The sequence below is a fragment of the Drosophila persimilis genome, unplaced genomic scaffold, assembly GCF_003286085.1.
Source record: "Drosophila persimilis strain 14011-0111.01,24,50 unplaced genomic scaffold, DperRS2 tig00000000-arrow-pilon, whole genome shotgun sequence".
NCBI lineage: Eukaryota > Metazoa > Arthropoda > Insecta > Diptera > Drosophilidae > Drosophila > Drosophila persimilis.
In genome coordinates, this window is record NW_020825288.1 from 7,397,486 (window position 1) to 7,416,909 (window position 19,424).

General features: G+C 47.6%; 3 protein-coding genes across 3 annotated transcripts; all 3 read right to left on the minus strand.

Moving 5' to 3' along the window:
• Positions 1-521: 521 nt before the first annotated feature.
• On the minus strand, positions 522-2,565 carry LOC6588097 (probable 28S rRNA (cytosine-C(5))-methyltransferase). The gene is made up of 4 exons (XM_002012821.2): positions 2,443-2,565; positions 2,113-2,362; positions 1,107-1,604; positions 522-1,045 (listed from the first exon to the last, which is right to left on the minus strand). Exons 1-4 carry the CDS (start codon positions 2,563-2,565, stop codon positions 615-617), a joined length of 1,302 nt encoding a protein of 433 aa, XP_002012857.1. The 3' UTR covers positions 522-614.
• On the minus strand, positions 1,635-2,113 carry LOC113565461. The gene has a single exon (XM_026987516.1). It carries the CDS (start codon positions 2,053-2,055, stop codon positions 1,684-1,686), a length of 372 nt encoding a protein of 123 aa, XP_026843317.1. The 5' UTR covers positions 2,056-2,113; the 3' UTR covers positions 1,635-1,683.
• Positions 2,566-4,448: 1,883 nt separating the features above from the next.
• LOC6588050 (protein Skeletor, isoforms D/E) lies at positions 4,449-14,049 on the minus strand. The gene is made up of 7 exons (XM_026984394.1): positions 13,686-14,049; positions 11,344-11,847; positions 11,015-11,274; positions 10,045-10,144; positions 7,802-8,578; positions 7,549-7,742; positions 4,449-7,483 (listed from the first exon to the last, which is right to left on the minus strand). The coding sequence occupies exons 1-7, from the start codon at positions 13,762-13,764 to the stop codon at positions 4,700-4,702; spliced, it is 4,698 nt and encodes a 1,565-aa protein (XP_026840195.1). The 5' UTR covers positions 13,765-14,049; the 3' UTR covers positions 4,449-4,699.
• Positions 14,050-19,424: the final 5,375 nt, after the last annotated feature.

Genomic DNA, 19,424 nt, shown 5'->3' on the forward strand with positions numbered 1-19,424 from the left:
TAACGCTACAATTTTGAAATAGAGGACTTTGAATTTCGATCTGGTAATCGTATTAGAATATATTTTTCAAATTTGATAACGTAAAGTGAAACGAACGATTTCGTAGGCAACAAAATCATTGTGAAACTTTTTAAAATTTGACACTAAATAGTTGATAAACAAACATTTTATTACATGTATCGCAAATACATTTCATCAAGTATATTGATGTTATATATTTATTCAATCATGTTCTTCATTCGTTCGAATAATTTATCATATTCGTGGGTCTATCATGACCATTATTTTTCAATTTTTTTATAAATGTTCACCTTATATTCGCCATCATGTCATTCCAAATTCGTATGGTATATTTAAAGAGTACAATTTTATATACTTTTTCATTTTTTTTTTTTTATCAATGTAAGTACATTTGCTATCAAGTAAATCGGAACTATAATACAACCCATTATCATAAACTATTTTCAAATATGTCATAATCCAATCGGGATTTTGTGTTTAACCATAAATTCAAACTCGAATACTTTTTTCAATTTTTTTTATAAAAATGTATACAAATGAAGTTGAAGTATGTGTCAAATAAAGATATGATCAACAGTCTACTCTCCGTCTTCTTATTCCTCTTCGCCGTCGCGTTTTTTCTCGAACAGTGCCAGGAAGATGCCGTCGGTCAGATCGCTGTCGGGCAGGCAGTACAAGCAGTTCTTGCCAATTTTGGCGTACTCCTTGTCGCCCACGTTCTGCCACTTGTTGCGCAGCGCCTTCTTGCAGCTGAGCATTTTGAAGGAGGGATTCAGCTGCAGGCAGCGCTGCACCACCTGCTCGTTCTCCTCCTTCCACAGCGAGCACGTGCAGTAGGCGATTCGCTTGACGTTGGGAAAGGCGCTCATCGCATGCGAAAGGATCTTGATCTGCAGGCCGGCCAGCTTGTAAAGGCGCTTGTCGTCTTTCTGCTCGTCGCAGACGCTAATACGGCTCTGCATGCCATTGCCGGAGCAGCTCGGATCCACCAGGATGTACTCCACATCCGGACAGCGGGTTGCATCTACAGACGAAAGGAATGTTTGAGGACGGATAATCAATCTCGTTCGAATTATTTGACTTACCCATGGTCAAGGCATCGCCCAGAATGGGCGTGACAATCTCACATCCCGCCTCATTGGTAATATCGCACAAGGCCCTGTACCGTTCCTGAGACTGTTCAACGGCATAAATGCGTCCCTTGTTCTGCATCACATTGCACATGTGCAGCGTTTTCATGCCTGGAGCGGCGCAAAGGTCCAGTACGGTGGATCCCACTGGCGGTGCCAACAACTCGGCAGCCAGACTGGTGGCCTTGTTCTGCAGAATGAACTTCTTGCTGTGAACGAAGTCGTGGCCGGCCCAGTAGTGTGCCCATTTGGGATGGAATATCAGTACGCCCTCGACGTGCAGATCCGTCATGAACTCATCCTCTTCCATGGCCCGGATGGCAGTCAGAAAGTCCGCATATGTTGCCTCGGCTGGCAGCTCCTTGCGCCGCCATTCCTCGCTGGACAGGTACTCCAACGCTTCGGCAATGCTGAGCAGATTCGTATTGACGCGAACATAGCGCGGATTTGGCTCTGTGTGGTGATACAAATGAAAGAGCCACGTTTAAAAGAGTGTTAAATGTACTTTTATTTTAGTTGCTTGAACACTATGTTACTGGTCCTTCTTCTGCTCAGCTTCATCCTGCTCCACTGTAGGCGCATCCTTTTCGCGGAATGCCTTCAGCACGTAGAGAGCCACCACAGCGTTGACCACCAAGACGGCGGTCAGCACGGAATAGCAATTGCGTTCGAAGACGCTCAGTGCGGGGAAGGATTCTTGCAGCCAGCTCTGCACTCCAAAAAAGCCCAGGAAGGGCAACGTGAACATGAGAACACTATAGACCAAGAGCCAGAGAAACACCTCCAAGCTTCGATCTATCGACTGCTGGCGGGGACGCTCTGCAACTTGCGCATCAACATCATCGGCCGCTGGAACTGGCTCCGCTGCCAATACGGTTGCCTGCTTCTTGTTCTTTTTGCCCATTGCGGTGCTTTCAACCGGCTAATACTGTTACTAATACGTCAATGTAGGAACACCTGCCTTTCTTTTGGATGTTTGACCCACTTATGGCCTTCTCCAATCGTTCCTTGTACTCGCGCACCGTTTGCACCGGTTTGCTGTCGCCGTTCAGTTGGCCCCGTCCGAATATAAGCTCCGTCACCAGCACCTTAGCCAGGGCCGAGTCGAGATTGGGATTGTCCTTCAGCAGATTCGTCTCCTCAATGGCGTTGTCCACGGCACCACGATTGTCGCTATAATGCTTCAGCACCGCTTGCAGACTTCGAACGCGCTGTGGAGTGGAATGGGAAAATGTGATTTAGTCCCTCGTTCCTTTGATCGATTTTTTGCCTGTGAGTCGTCAAGGCTTACTGCATGCTTTTCCTCGAAAATTAGGGATTTGATTGACTTTTGCTTTTCCAGGGCAACTTTTAATATTTTGGCTGTGGCCTTATATTGGGTTGGAACTTTTACGGAATGCGTGAATTTACTCATGATTGTCACGTGTGCAGTGTGAACGCAGACTTATTGATACAATATACGGTCTGACCCTCAGAAATATACCGAAATATACCATACCATTTTGAAAATATACCGTAAATATACCGATGAAAAAACAAACTTAGCCCTCATAAGCCCCCTAAACCATCATAAACATGATAGCAACTTGAGTTAAACCGCGGAAAATAATACTAATAATATTAATAATAATTTCTCTTGTAGGTCCACCCTATCTATTATCTTTGAATAAAAATAAGACCACAATATCTTTCACCTAAACTTCAAGTTTCATCATTTTCGTGGAGAGTACGTCATTACACACTGCCAATGGGTTAATCGTTCTCTGTCTAAATGTTTGGATTTTGATAGAAGAGGAAGAAACGTAAAACGGTAAATTTATGGCATATTAATTCCAAAAATATAACTGTACAACTAACCGGCAATAGTTTCTCAGCAGCCAATTTGGATTTTACGTTTCATTGTAGCCAGCCTTGTTTTGCCGCCAGTTTTATCTTCCGCTACACCAATGCAGTCAGAGGACTCAGAAACTCTTACTGCGGAAGAGCAGGAGCCCACACTCCAGGACTTCAGACTCCAGAAATCGACTTCGGTTTCTAATGGCAAAGGAAACGCCCTATCAAGAAGCCAGTCACTGGCACTGTTGCAGAGGCAGGAGTCCGAGGACTCAGCTGCTCGGCATGTCCGATTTGCAGTCCGAAACAGACCTTGTGGAGGAGCAGGAGACCATAAATGTCGAATCGAAGACGTGCGACCTACCCAAGCTCAGAGGTCCTGCTAGAAAACGGCTTCCTTACCTTTTAGGAAAGGGAAAGCCCTACGAAGATGCCAAAAAACTGGCGTTGTTGCCTATGCCGTTGTTGTTATGATGACTTCACCCGAGGGAGCTCCGAGGAAGAGGGAAATGTTGACACGTGCTAATCAAATTACAACCTTCACACAAGCTCAGGAAGTCGCCTTAGTGACTGGTCCGTCGCACTGCAATGCCATCAGGACCCATAAGATGGCAATTATACATTGTGGGTATCCGTATCATCTGCTGACGACGGACCAGCTATCCACAATCCAAAGGTATATTCTGGATGAAATAGTGGCTACGAGAGCTGGGACTGTGAAGCCCCTTTTTCACGACTGCAGCTACAAACCAGGATGGATGTCTCTTACCTGCTGGGACGACCAGATTAAAGAATGCCGATGAACCGATCGATGGAGAGCAGCTTTCCTGTGGCTCCAGAGCAGAAGCCGACATCGTCCTGGAAAGCGTCCTAACCAGTCCCGATAGACCGATCGACAGCGAGTAGCTTTCCTGTGTCTCCCACCCTGACACCGTGGTGTACAGAGAATGGTGTCGTTCCAGCAGAAAAAAGCCAAGGCGAATAACGTGGCACGCCAGGTCCAATGGAACCATACCTTAAGGGATCGAAATGTCTCCACCCCTTTAGCAATCGTTTAATGAGAGTGGGGTCAGGAGGCGCCAGGGGGACCAACTCATGACCCTCATTCTACCTCTACAAGCCTCTTTCTACCTCCCAGAAGATAGTGACGAGGTGCCCACAAAGGAAGTCTGTGACCTAGTGGAGCACTGTTCGATGAAAAAATCTTCGGTGGATTAACGCCAACTGCCACCAGACGATCTGGAGCAGACATGTACAATAGTGTTAATGTAATATATATATAGTATATATGATATGTACAATGTACATATTTAATAGTACATATAAAAATAGGTGATGAAGGAACCTTTCTAAATGCTGTTGGGAGGAAAACATCTACATACATGGACCACTGCTTTGTGATCATATCTGAAGAACCCATCTTCATGGGTAATACTTTTAGAGCAGCAACTGTTATTCAAGTTATTCAAATGAATTAATTCCTTCTTTGTTTTATTTCACAACGACTAAAATGCGGTTTAAACATATCGTTTAGCTTAGCTAATAAAATTCATGCGTTTCGTTTAAAATTAAGAGCATCATATTAATTAAACACATAAGAAAAGACAAACTACAGGCTAATACAGGTTTAAATGTTAAGTGGTTATAAGTAAACCCCAAAAATGGTTAACTGCTCGCAGCTTTATGCTAATTTCAGAATTTCACTATTGCATGCCCTACGTGCTGTGGCTGTGGCTGCGGCTGCTGCTGCGACTGCTGCTGTCGGACGTGATTAGGTGCAGTTTGGTGGAAATGGGTCTCAATGAGGATGATGGGGATGGCGATGACGATGTCGATGTCGATGACTGCGGGTAGATTGTGCTTCCGCTTCCGGTGGTGGTGGTGCTGCTGCTGCTACTGCTGCTACTGGGAAAAACGGAGGCACTGGTGCGCGTGAAAGGCACCGGATTGGAGTACTCTGTCACGGGCTGAGCACCAGGCCGAACAGGACTCTCCGTTGACTGGAACTCCTCCGGCAGTTCGCCGTGGAATGCACCAAACTGCGGCGTTGTCCGTATCAGCTGCTCGAGAGGAGTGAGCCCGTAATGCGAGTGCCTCAAGAGGCCATTGTCCCGAGCATCCAGCTTGGGCGGCAGCACCAGGGACCCGTCCACCACGCTTTTGCCATCGAAGGTGTACAGCGCCCCACTGGGCAGGCCGGCGTGGGGTATCTTTCGGTTGTCCGGCGGCAGGTAGTAGGTATCGATGCGCTCTGCGGCCGCCGCCAGTTTATCCTCCGGCTCCAGCTCATCCGCATAAAGTTCTTCCTCCTGCGAGTCTGGCCCGAAAAGGCTGGCCATGTCATCGTCGAAGACCTCGTGTTCTGGCTCTTGCTCCGGGGTGACTATCGCTTGAGTGGTGCTCGATAGACCGACGGCTGCCGTCGATGGTTTCTTGGACGGCAAAACCGGCTCCTCCTCCAGCTCCTCGTCATCGAGCTTACCCCCCATCTCCTCGTCCATATCCTCACCGAACAATTCCCCTAAAGTCGGCTTGCGCAGTTGGGCGGCTGAGGGCAGAGCATGCTCCAATGCTGCCGATGGCAATCGAAGTGCCGATGCCTCATCCACGTCTGCCTCTGTGACCGCTTTCTTCATCTGAATGGAGGCATTGGTGCTGTCCAGGGGAGAGGGTATGAACATGGGCTCGAAGCTCTGCGTCTCGCTTCCTCCCTGCTGGGCTGCCAGGAAGAGTGTGTCCGTTTCCATTACCTCATCGATCTCGGTGCCTGGATCCTCGCGTCGATGTGCCACCTGATCGATCAGCTCCGGCGGCAGTTGCACACCGCTGCCATCGGTCCGCATAATCGGCCGGAACCCACTCTCCACAATTACGGTATCGGGCTTGAAACCCTGATTGACGGCTGGTCGCATGCTGGCAATCTCCTGGGGCGAGGGCTCCTTCTGCAGGGGCCGCTTGACGAGGATCGTCGTGGTGCTGGTGGTTGGCTGAGCCGTCGGGTTGGATTTCTGCTCCGGTTTCGAGTGGGGGTTAAAAAAGGCCGTGCTTTGTTGGGATCCCTGCGGTTCGTGGTCTATGTAGGGCACTGGCACAGGGATGACAGACTGTGGCTTTTGTTTCGGCTTGGATCGTTCCGCGTGCTCCGCCTTACGCTGGCCGCTGGCCCCCAATTCCGTGGGCTGTCCAAGCAGCAGCACCGATGCGGCTATGGGCTGCAGGGGGAAGGGCTTCTCCTTGACAAACGGCTTCAGCAGACTGGGAACGGGCTTGCGATAGTGGTTCACGATCAGCGAGGACTGCTGCAGGATGGCTGCCGGATGCGGATGGGGATGCTGCTGCGGAAGGATGGGCCTGGAGGCGGGCACCTTCTTGATGGGACCGGGATAGGGCCGTCGCCCGGGCAGCTTCACCGGATGGAAGAGCGGCGCATTCTGCGGCGGACGCAGATACTCGGACAGACCGATGGTTTTCTGGGCGAGCGCTGGAAGGTTACTCGTTAGATTGTGGTGATGCAGTGGATGCGGGTGCGTGTGCGGGTGCAGATGGGGGCTTATAATCGAGGGCGGGTGTGGGGCATGCTGCGGATGGTGCAGGCGGTGCAAGTGCAAGTGAGAGTTGTGTATGAGATGTGGGCCAGTGGCAAAGATGGGAAGTTTCGGGTGAGTGGGTAACGACAACGATGAGGGGGATGCAGATGCAGATGAGGATGCGGATGCGGATGCAGATGATTTTTGAGAATGGGTTTCGCCGAGCAGTATCTCGGGCCGGACGGTGGCTAGTTGGGGGGGTAATCGAGAGCCATTGATGGTTATCAGGTGGTGGTCTTTAGGACGTATCGGCGGATGGGGACCCGAGTTCACTTCGTTCTGGTGGGGGTTGGGGCTGGGATTGGAGTTGGAGTTGGAGTTTGGGTGCTTCCTTAGAAGGCTCTCCTCGAGAGCCTCAGCAGCGCGGATGCCATCTGAAATCAGTTTGGTTATTTCCGAAGATTTCGTTATTTCAAAACTCAGTTTAGGCGGTGTTCCGTTCATATTGTGGTTCTTAATCAAATCGGTTTGGTGCTTCAATAAAAAATTATCGTTGGGGCTGACCTGGGTTTCGTGTCGGATCGATGGCTCGGCGGCATAGTCCTCGTGGACGGGCGCCGGTTCGGCCGCAGCCGCTGGCAGACGGATCTCGTGCTGCTCGGAGGCTGCCCCCTGGCCACCCACATCGCCCTCGCACGAGTCGTGCACGTGTATCTTCCAGCCCAGATAGCGGTGGGTGAAGCAGTGATAGTACACGGTGTCCGGTGTGTTCCTATCCGGCTTCCAGCTGATCACCCCTGGCTCGCCAGCATCGCACTTGAGTGTCAGGGTGCGCTGGTAGGCCCCGAAGGATTGGTAGTCATCTGCCGGCGGTCCCTCCACATCCGGGGTCCAGTTGCACAGGCGGCCCACGCCGGTGGGCGTCACCTGACCCGATCGCGAGCGATGAACTCCAGCAAATATGCGAACAGCCTGGGAATTGATATCCAAATATTAAACAGCTGGACCAGGGATCACTCTCCAAACTGTGGTCTCACCTTCTTCTCCTCCTCGCGCTTGTGCTCGTAGCCGCCGACAGGATCATCGCTGATGTAGAATGGATGGTATTTGGCCGGGATGTCGGGGTTGTTGCCTCCCTCCACCACGAAGGTGTAGGTCTTGCCGCGCACCACATGGATTTCGGGGATGAGCAGGCCGTTGATGTACCAGGAAATGCCCCAGCCAACGTGGCCTACAGCAAACAAGAGATTAGATATCAAAGCGTAGAAAGAAGCCCAAAAAAACACTCACCCGTGATGGCTGGATAGCCATGCTTTCCGCCAGTTGGACCCATCTGGGCATAGAAGACGCCATCCTCCGGTTCGTGGCACTGGATGGCCGGAATGTCCCAGGCCCCGTTGCTGTTTACGGGCTTGGGTGTGGGCACCGGGCGTCGCTGCGTAATGATGGCCGTCTCCTGGCGCCTCTGAGGTTGCTGGCGATGCAGAGCCTCGGCACGATTCTCGTAGAACTCCTCCTCGGGCTCCAGATTGGGGTGTCCAGCGGGTGGATATCCTTTGCCTCCGGTTGAGCTCTGGGCCTGGGGTGCGGCTTCTTCCTGCTCGTCGGAGCTGCTGCCCGGCTTGGCGCCCTCGGGCAGGGGACAGTTCCACTTGGGCTGCCGACCGAACTCGATCTGATGCAGATGTTTGTTGTAGAAGGTGTGGAAGGAGACCTCTTTGAAGTCGTTCAGGGGTCCGATGGCCCAAACCACGGACTCGGCGTCCGTGACGGAGATGGGCAGATCCAGGCGATCGGTGGCCGCCAGCGAGCGCTGATAGGTGACAATCGAGTAGCCATTGACCATGGCGGCATTCAGCAGACGGATGGAGTTGGTCTTCTCCATGATCTTGGTGTCGGGACAGGCACCGCGGCTGCCGGAGCACTGGGCCTTCCCCTCCAGGAAGTAGTCCTGGGCGAAGCCGTTGCCCGTCTCCGGATCCACCCAGGCTACGACCGCATCGGCTCCGATCATCTGGCTGATGTTCTTGTTCGGCGAGATGCCGAAGGACATGTAGTTGTTCGGTTCTGTGGAGGAGCAATGAGAATGAGAAGCACTCTGGGTGATGGGATGGGCGGAGAGTGTAGGGGGGAGGGGCTGCTCTGGATTGCTGTTATGAAAATTCTACGGGAAATGGCAATCAACGAAAGTTGCTTGACCCAATTCCGGCCTGGCCTGGCCTTCTGGTCTGGCCAACCGGTTGGCGGGCATTTTCCAGGTGAAAATTCCTGCCGGCATTCTTAGCGGTTCCAAGACCAACAGACCAGCGTCAGTGGCAGTGGCTCCTAGATGGAGATGTTATTGCAACTATAACTATGGCGATGCTCGACGCTCGTTGCCCATGCCCATGCCTTAAGATTGCAGATGCAACCAGTAAATTGTTGTGGCCCCCGCCTCCTGCTATCCATCCATCCATCCATCCATCCATCCATGTATCCATCCATGTATCCATTCATGTATCCATCCGCACTCGCAGTTGCGCAATAAAACCAGTCGTCATAATTCGCGACTTGTTATTCTGCCAACGATGCTGATCGCTGATGCTGCCGATGCCGCTGTGGATGCTGATCGGTCAATTTGGATGCTAACTGGATTTCATTGTTGGCCCTCTCCCCTCTCCCCTCTGCCCCTCCTTCTCCGTTTGTACGGGTATGTTTCTGTCTCTCCTTTGCGAGTATTAACTGTACTTGAGAAAATGTCAAAGCATCATAAATCAACAGAAGCTGAAACTGATCGAGGTGCAACCGCATGGGACGAAGGCTTGTCACTGCCTGGGATAGGTCAGGCCAAGGGTGTGACGATGGGACGATCGCGCCTCTCTGTCTCAGTTCTTTGTTCACTCTGAACTCACGAGAACATATTCTTATACTTCTGTAGGAGCCACTGAAACGGTGAATCCTGCTTAAGTTGAGGGACTTCTATACTTTGTCACGTCAATTCTGTTACTTCGAGATTTATAAATATCTGTCATGAGCCGGCACCCGAATGGTTTCGGTGAGATTTTTCCTGAGTTGGATCCGAAAATTTCGGTTTTTTCTTCTCGCTCACTCTCTATTTGATTTTCTGGTAGAGAGAACGAGAAAGCAATACACAAGTTTGCTGATTGCCTGAGAGTCTTCGTACTAATCGAAAGAATCAAAGAGGCCTGAGGCTGTAATTTAATGAAAACTGTGGATACATGCAGGACCACGATTACAAGATTTCAAAACAAATTCTTCAAGATAAGGAGATTTAAATTTTCCATAGCTTAGAGAACATATCTCTACTCTTTTTTTTTTGAGTGTACCATCCCCACCAAAAAGAGGCCTAACCATAAGTTAGCATCTGCATTAAACCAGCAAAAATTAACACACTCCTCGTCCACTCTGTAAAACTGCTAAGCTCGAATCGTTTTCACACTTTGCTGAATGTCAACGCAGTGGGAAGTGGTTGGGGGATGGATGGAGCTTGCAATAGCTTCCGCATTAATTAGCACTAATCCCCGATGACTTACCCAATTTGGCCACCAATTGCACCACAATGCTCTCCCCGGCCACGGCCCAGCGCACCTCAAAGGCCAGATCGTCGTAGAGCACCTCGCAGTTGAGTTTCGACTGGAAGAGAATTGGTTTAGGGAGATTTCGCTTTAGGAATGGGATTTCGGGAGCACTGGTTGGGCGGGTAGCGGCTGTGAATGGGGTGGTGTGTGTGCATGTGTGGCGTGGAGGGGGGGGTGGTGTGGAGGAAGGAGAGGGGATTGCCAAAGTCATAATTTTGAGCATACCCAAAATGTTTGTACTCTTTTGTTCTGCTGTATTCGAAAGATTTTGCTTTTTGGAATGGTTTTTTACAAAATGAAAAATGTTTTTATTTTTTTTTTTTTTTTTTGGGTTTCGCTTGGATGTTAGTAGTGGAGATCGGATCGGGAATTGGGAATGGGTATGTTCCTGTGTTTACATGTGTGTGTGTGTATGTGGGGGTTTGTGGGTGTCTTTCTTTGTGTGTGTGTGTGTGTGTGTTGTGGGGGAGTTGAGGAGGAGTCAGTGATAGGGGGTCAGTGTCCCAGAAGTAGACATGCCACACAGATTTCATTTTGTATAAGACGCTCCCAACGAACAGCAAAAGTTGATCAAGACAACAAAACACAAATAACAAGCACGTGAGTATTACAAGTACATATATATATTAGATATATTACAGAATGTGTCTGGATTATCTCCCTCCTCTTCTTCCACACACACTCTCCCTCTCTCTCTCTCCTTCGTCTTCTCGTATAAAGAAATGCAAGCTTAGAGTCTAGGAATTTGCCAGGCGAAATGCCGCGGCCTTGGATTGATAAATATTCGCATACACAACGGAATACGTATACGTAAATTAGAATAAATACGATTGTTTAAATAGCTTTTCACTTTTCACACATTGGTCCCTTTCGGCGGCAATCAGCGCTTCAGGTCGCTGAGTATTTGACTGATCGGCTTCTTTACCTGTGGACTGATGCCGAGCATCTTCAGCGATGGCGGCACATTGAGGCCCTCCGGCAGGCGGACGTGGCCGAAGTCGACGGTAAAGGCCTCGCACCACACGCCAAAGTGGCCGATGTCGAAGATGGTCAGGTCCTCGGGCAGGGTCAGGACGATGGTCTTGCGCTCGTAGCGACGCAGCGGATTCTCCTTGCCGTTCTCGTCGGGTATGCGCAGCCCCTCGGGCGTGGGACGCTGTCCCCGACCCACCCAGAATTTGGCATCTGTAGGAATATTCAAAAACAACTCCCCGTCAGTAACCATAGGAGCTCGAAGGGCGGAGTTCTACCCACCAGGCGCCTCGCCGTCATAGCTGAAGTTGGGCACCAGCAGGGTCTGGGCATCCACGATCACAATGTTCTCGGAGGACACGCCGTGGACGCCGCGCAGAGCGCTAATCTTCTGGGGCCGGGGAAAATCCAGACTGGCCGGGATGGCCACATCCCCGAAGTTAACCGCAAACTCGTCGCACCACACCGAGAACCATTTGATGTCGCGCAGCGTCTTGCCCTCGGGCAGCGACAGGGTGATGTCCTTGTTCCGGTAGCGGCGCGTTAGGGAGGCTGTGCCGCCGCGCTCGTCCCTTAGCCGGGTGGCGCCCTCGTTGCTGGGCCGGGCCGTATTGCCCACGTAGAAGTAGGCGGCCGGGGCCTCGCCGTCGTAGCTGAATTTCTTGATGAAAATCGTGCGCGAGTCCACTGCATAGACATCGCCGGAAACGCCATGGTGCAGACGTGTTAGAGCCCCGATCTTCGTGCCGTAATACGGATACGCGGCATCGCTGGGGCTGGGCAGGCCTGGGGAAGCACACCACAAAATAATGAGAGACTTACAGTCGGAGCCACGACAAAAGACTTAGGCAACAAACTCGAGCTGACTCAGTGATTAATAAATAACTAACGATATACCCATGAAATGAAATCTCCATCGCCACTTGGCGGCCACTTAATTATTCGCATACGATTTACATATCAACAGCACTAGCCCCAGGTTCTAAGCAAACAAATACATACTCGTAAAACCCTCCCAGAAAACCAAATCCCAAACAAACAAATCAAACAATCAAATCTTTCGATTTGAAAATATCTGGTTCGGTTCTCTTTGTTCTTTTTTTTTGTTGTATTTTCGCCTAGAGGAAGTTGCGGATTAGCGGATTTACGGAAAATAAACTTTGAAAACAATCAACATTTTGTGATGCGTGCCCTAATGGGAAACTACATAACTCTTTTCTGTCTCTGTTTCTGTTTTTTTTTTTTTTGTTTTTTTGGGAGATGAATGGTTCTAAGCCGACTCTAATGGCCTCCCTGGACTGTCTGTGTTGGCTTTTGCGCATGTCGTTTCAAAATTCCCACTTCACCTTCACACAGACTATGCTGGTTGTTGTTCAAATTCAATTTATTTTTATTTTATTACAATCTTTTCGTTGTTGTTGTTGTTTTTGTTGTATGTGATTTGGTTTTTGCATGGGCCATAAACACGTTTGGCTTTTTAACTGCCATCAAATGGTTTGGTCGGGGCGACATGGTCGCCATGGCCTGCAGTTTTTTCTCTCTCTCTCTCTATCTTTTATTTTTGACACAACCCGATTGGGTTTTTGGCCCGATGGTTGGTTCACTTTTCATGTGGCCATGGCTGTTGGTGCTCCAAATTTTGCGCAGACATGGACGAGTCTTTCTTGTTTGCCAGTAGAATGAATCTTCCGCTTTGCACCACTAAAATGTACCAGAATTCCGCGTCATCGATTCAAAATCGATGATCTGAGGGCGGGGGGTGCGGAGCAGAGACTTTGCCAAAATGCCAAAGGTGTAATTAAAAGTTAAATAAAACCAAGCACCGCATCGCATCGCAGAAACTCTGTGCAATCAGAGGCGAGCGGTGGTGTGTCTTATTAATGATGATCGGGCTAAAGTTAGACAGAGCCATTAGGCAGCAGTGGCACCAGGCCCCGGGTAGGTCTACCTGGTCGTCAACTGTTGGCCAACGAACTGGTTGGGGGCAATTGCCAATTGCCAATCATTGGAAGCCACTCGTATTGCCAAACCAATAGATAAAGATGCAAATGCAAATGCAAATGCCTATTCAGCATCTGCAAAGAGTATCCACGAGTACTTAGCCGAATCCTCAACCTACAGACCTACTTTCACGGTGCAGAACGGCTTTTCCCACATCGAGTGCCTGCCTGGAGGTCTCCGAAATGGTATCAAGGAAACAGACACCGCACTGAAATTTATGCTAATCTCTGATGGAAATGCTAATGCAGTCGGTCGGCCAGTCAGTCAGCGAGAGACAATTGGAGTTGGTCAGTCTGTCAGTTGGCCAGTTCAACGGTCAGCGCAGATCATAAAAGCTGTTGAATATTCATCTGGCTCACTTTACACTCACAAAAGATGATGTATACACACATAATGCGGATAGATAGACAGACAAATAGACAGACCTACAAATTCGGCGTGTCATTGAGCTGTGTGATGGTGGGCTCATTGTCCGGGCCGCCCTCTGGCCATAAATAGTGGCCACTAATCTAGTTTCTGTCTCTACGGGCATATCTCCGCTCTGTCTGCGTCTGGGTCTGCAGCTCGATCTGCCTCAATTTGCATCACAATGGCACTTATAAATCATTGCCCGGGGTACTTACAGCTTAATGCGGCCAATAGGCCAAATAGCACCAGCCAAGGTTTATCCTTCATTGCCAGCATGGCTAATTGATTGTACATGTATGAGTGTTAGCTCGTGTGTGAGTGTTTTATCTGGGCTAAGGCCCGATTTTGTTTCAATTAATTGCAGAGGGATGTGTTATAATCCTTGCCACAGCACAGCACAGCACAGCACTGAAAGCACTCTGAAACGGAGGCAGACGGACACCTCTCTCGCATACGCGAACACACTTCAACTCGAACTCGTATCGGATCGGATCGGATCGAATCGCACAGTGCAACAACTTTATAAGCGATCGATGGTTGGGGGATCTCGACCAGACGCAACGAACTCCAAAACCGCACTGAACGACAACGACGCTGCGTCTGCGCTGTGGGGCCGAGCGAAGAGTTGAAAAACTTTCAGCCCCCGCCCCCGCCATCCAAGCTGCTGCTGAATGCGGCTCGTTGTTGAAACTGTTGTGAAGCTGACGTTGGTGAAGCTCTGACTGCGTCGCTAGCTTTGTTGGAGTCTGGTTTTCACACTCTGCTTGTTGTTGTTGGTGCTGTTTCCATGTTGTAATTACAATTGAGTGTTTGTTAGAGTGGTTGTTGTTGCTGCTGGTAAAAGGTGTTGTTGAAGCTGGTGTTGGAGTGGTTTGTGGTATCTTTCCTCGTCTGATTTGTGATGTGGTTGTTGTTGGTATTGTTGTGGCTTTAACCCGTCTCATCAGCGTCGGCAATAATTATCACAGTCACACAGCCTCATCTAACTTCAAACGTCTTTCAGCCGGCACCTTTTTGGTAACACGAAATATATATATATGTATATATGTATTTTTGCACATCTTTTGTCATGTTTCTTGTTGTCGCTTTTGCCGTTTTATTTTGTATTTTTGCCTATTTTTTTTTTGGGTTTTTGCTGTTGTATTTAAATGTTATTCTGCGTTTTGAACTTGTTTCACTGCTAATGCAATTTATTTTTGTCAAATTATGCGATAATTATGGTCGATAGAGCTGAGGTGGAATCGAAAGGGTAGTATTGGATGATGTGAAAGAAGAAAAAGGTACAAATTTGCACAGTCTGTTAACTAATTTTTCATGTTTTTAATCAGTATAACTAAATTAGTTATTTAGATGATTGAAATGTTTAATATATACGTTAGATATCCTCTCGATTCTACATATTTCTGCTTTTCAACGTCTCTATTTTCTCTTTTTCGATTGTACAATCGACTATTTCCGCGATAGTTGATAGTCCCTTGATAGCCACAACTTGAACACGATTGTTTCTCGTACTCCTGGAGTTAAATAAGCCCAATCCCAAGCACACACTCGTATATTTCGTATACCCTTTGGGGCCCCTGCACTGTGATTGCACTTTCGATAATGCCCCTTTACTGGATTAGATAATCGCGCATCGCTCTTAATTTCCCATGATGGATGGAATGGATAAATGGTCGGAGGGATGCTTTGATGGAAGGTGAAAGAAAGCGAGATTGGCAATTCGTGATCCGCGGCCAAGTTCACAGCTGGGGGGCTCTGGGACTCGGTGCTGCTCGTGTTGGCCCGCGGCCCAGAGCAGTACAGCCGAAACTTTCCCGTGCAAAGGGAGCGCGCACAAAGGTCAGAAGACTAAAGACTGTAGCTGTACTGTTATTGCCGGCTTGTTAACCGTTTGCTTTGTGCTTGCATAATTCAATTAAAGCTTCAATTATAATTATGATAATTTCCTGGCTCGAAACAAAGCCGCGACATTGAATATGAGTGTATTCAATGAGTCAAGGCAGGTCTAGAGCCGATGTCTCATCTAGGTTTGGGCATCCTTTTGTTCTGTCCCCGGTCGGGGCCTTGGGAAGCTTTTTGGGATCTTTGTACCTTTTGTTTGGCCATATACCATACAAAATGTTTGACTTATAATCTTTCTTTTGAACAGCAACAAAGGAAAAGATGAATCAATAACGATATGTTGATGTTGATGATTTTTGTGTTATAATTTTGCCAAATTCAAATTAAGTTTCAACAGATTTTTACGAATTTGCCTAAATGCTTAAATCGTTCGAATCGTATTTATTTTTGCAACGCTTTTACTGGGTTACTTCGAACGTGATCGGTGGTAGGGTTCCCGATGTACATAATTATAAGGGAAATGCTGAAAATACAGAAATGAAGAAAAAACGCACATTTCGTATAAATTACCGACAGTCATCATGTTTCAGGTCTCTTTCACTTTGAAGACCGGGCAGAGCCACAAAAAGTCATATTTCTTTTATGAAACGCTTTCATAACCAACTCCCTGCAGAAGTGGAGGCCTGGGCAACGGCAACGGCAACGGCAGTCACTCCTCTTCTCCCTATGCCAGTCTTCGTAAACCCCAAACGAAATTGAGGTCCGGCCGTCTCCAATCTGGGACTGTGACTGCGACTGCGACTGGGACTGCCTCAATGTGCGTAATTTGAATTGCCATCAAATTAGTTTTTAATTTCTCAACTGACATTGGGTATACAACGAACAGCGAACAACGAACAGCGAACACCAACTCCGACACGAATAAACATTAATAATTCAAACATGGAGCTACCACATTTGGGTGCCCAGCTGCTCAGCCGGTCAGCTGGTCAGCCGGTCTGGTCTGGTCCGGTCGGGTCGGGTCTTCTTCTGGCCACTTTCGCATATGCATCGCATCGCCGCTCTTCAGGCCATTAGATTTATGACTTTAAGCCGCATTCAAATACTACGCTTTTTGCTGTCCGTCCCCGTCCCCGTCCCATTCCCAGTCCCGGTGCCCGTGGCTTTTCGAGTTGATTGATCCGAAAATTATGCACGAAAAGATCCAAAACAAAATCCAGCCATGATGAAGTCTGAGCGTGTCGCGTAATTAGCCTTTGTTATGCGAATTTCTTTGGTGTGGCAGCGGGCTGATTTATACCTGACAGTTGGAGGTGGACTCGTCGATGGGTTTGGCTTTTGTCTTAAGCTTCGCCCGAAATGCGATTTCATGACAGATCGAAGATCGTGGAAGAATAGTCACCCTACCTATCGTTTTTATGCAAGCGAAAGTTGTTTTGGCTCTGAACTTGGTTCGACACTTTGATTTTATTACCATTTCCTGTCTCGCTGTCAGCATTTCCTCTCACTTGCATCGTGCATTTCAATTTCAAATACATTCAAGGTGCAATAACTTTCAGTATTGTTGCCAAACTGCTCAACCTAAGGTCAATCTCGAATCTGAAATCAGAGGGGGGCCTGTCCTAAAAAATGGAAACAAATCAAATAAGTGCGAAATGCTATTAAATCTTGGGGCAAACATCCTATTTGAAAAGTAAATAACATGAAAAGAGAGCTGGCGTTGGAACATCGAAGCTGTAAGTACTCTACAATTGCAAAAGAATTTCATATAAAAATTATATGTTATTGCCGAAATGCAAGATTGCTTTTGGCTCCTTTGGGCACCTTCTAAACTCAAAGACGATACCTCTCGCTAGGGTATTGAGATTGGAGAGAAAACTTAACTTAATTTATGATCCGTTGACGCACTGACGAAGCACATTCTAATCAGGCCCCAGATTCATCCGCAGAGGCGAAAATAACATTCACCTTCTACCCCCAAAAATATATTAAAAAAAGAAACAATGAATAATGCTGAATTTGTTATCAGTTTGTTGTTTTGTCAGGCCAATCGCGTGCCTTAAATTTTAATTAATTTAATTAGTCTCGCGCTAGAGACAAGAAGTACCCAGAGACGATGACCTTGGGCCAGCAGCCACGGAATGGTACGTGGGAGAAGGTGAGGCGCTGTGCTGTGCTGTGGGGCCTCTTGGCTGCACATGGTTTACGACTTTATTGTTCAGGTGCTGACACGACACCTCCTACTTCTGCTTCGCCTCCTCCAACTCCACCACTTCTTCACCAATTCAAGGTCAGACGCCACCTAATGCCGATGCTGATGCTGGGACTGATGCTAAGACTGATGGTACTCTGGACTGACACTGCTGTCTGTGCAATGGTTTCTCATTTGAATTTTTACCACATGCAGCTAGTTTTATGCTTTGCATTTGCAAATAATGCTCCCAGAGTTAGTTCTGTGTTTGCCTTAGGAGTGGAGTGCCAGTATTTATGGCCCCGGCTCGTGTAATTAATCTTCTGTAAAGCTGTAATAAATGCGAATGCAAACACAGCCGAATGCAGTAGCAGTAGCTGTAGCCGTAGCCGTAGCCGTTGCCGTATTAGCCACTGTGAGCCGCATGCCATTCGTTTTAGCCTTTTGGCATAAATCTCATCTCCTCTCCTCTCCTCCACGCTTATTTATCATTTTGCCATTTCCATTGGGCGACTCTTTATGGCATTTGCTCTAGCTGGCTGCACTTACCTCGTCGCCTGTTGGGGGGCACGGGCACGGACACGGGCACTTGTGGATGATTGGGTGGGTCGAGGCGAGGCGACACATGTAGTCAAAAAGTGGCACTTGCTGTTTTTGTTAACACAACATTGAAAACTTGCGTACAAATATTTTTGTAGTTGCAATGACTGGAGGAGTACACAAAATATGTACCTTCTTGATAGAACTGTAAAAAATATACATGTAACAGGTACAGAGATTATGCTTTACAATATTTTAAATATTTTGGTTTACATCAAATCTGAATTTTATTTTACTGATCACCTTCAATTTATTCGGAAGATTTCCTTGTTTAGTGATTTACATTTTAAAGAAGGTGTAATGAATGTCTGGGGATAAGTATAGTCCCATGATTCCTCAAACCAATGTAGGATGCAAAAATATTACTATTACGGAGGAAATTAATAAATTAAGGTGTAATTAATTTGTTTAAGATTCGGCTGTCAAGAATATACAATATGTAGGCAGCAATTAAATAATCTCATAAACCCTCTGGGTATACCAAGGGCAGGGTATACCATATCCTTTTGGATATGGAACTGTAGACAGACTACAAGTTTTGGAGAACTAGATGGAAATGAACCTATTCTATTCTTGTATATGTTGTGCTGTATTTTAGCCCTGTTCTGTTCACCTATAACTTGTGTTCTGTCAAGATTTCCCCGTCTGATCCGTTCGTCTAACTATATGTCCTACTGTGTTTTGTTCCGGCTCTATAGTCCTATACCTTTGGCTCCGTCTCTGTCTGAACCTGCCTATCCATTACCTTCCATTGGCCCTTGTTTTCTTCCTGCTGGTTCCTATCAAAACGTACATTTTCTACATTTTCGAAATTTTCCCTATTTTCTATTGTATTGTATATCTGTATCTGTATCTTAACCATTTCTAATTCCTATTTTCACGCCTTTTCAAGTTTGTGCAATGAACAGACCGGCAATTAATGATTTCGCACACTTTTCGTGTACGCCGTTGAAATGTTGGATTGAGAAATCAGAGTTACAGCCACAGCCAGACAGAGGGAGACAACGCATAAAAGCCCACGCATATGTACATACATACATATAAGTAAATATGTACAACTATACACCATAAAAAAAAAACATGTGAATATTGCATTCAACAGAGATTTGTACATACTTACATGCAAGTATGTTTGTACCTACATATGTGCATATGTGAGATCTGATGTAACTAAAACAGACAGACAAGTGGGAGACCAGACAAAACCCGCTGATCACACCCAACACACGTGTCACACAGAAGAGGGAGAGGAAAGAGCAACGAAGTGCATATTATGCGACGAACACCGGAATCAACTGAGAGATTGAGCAATACGAGTAGT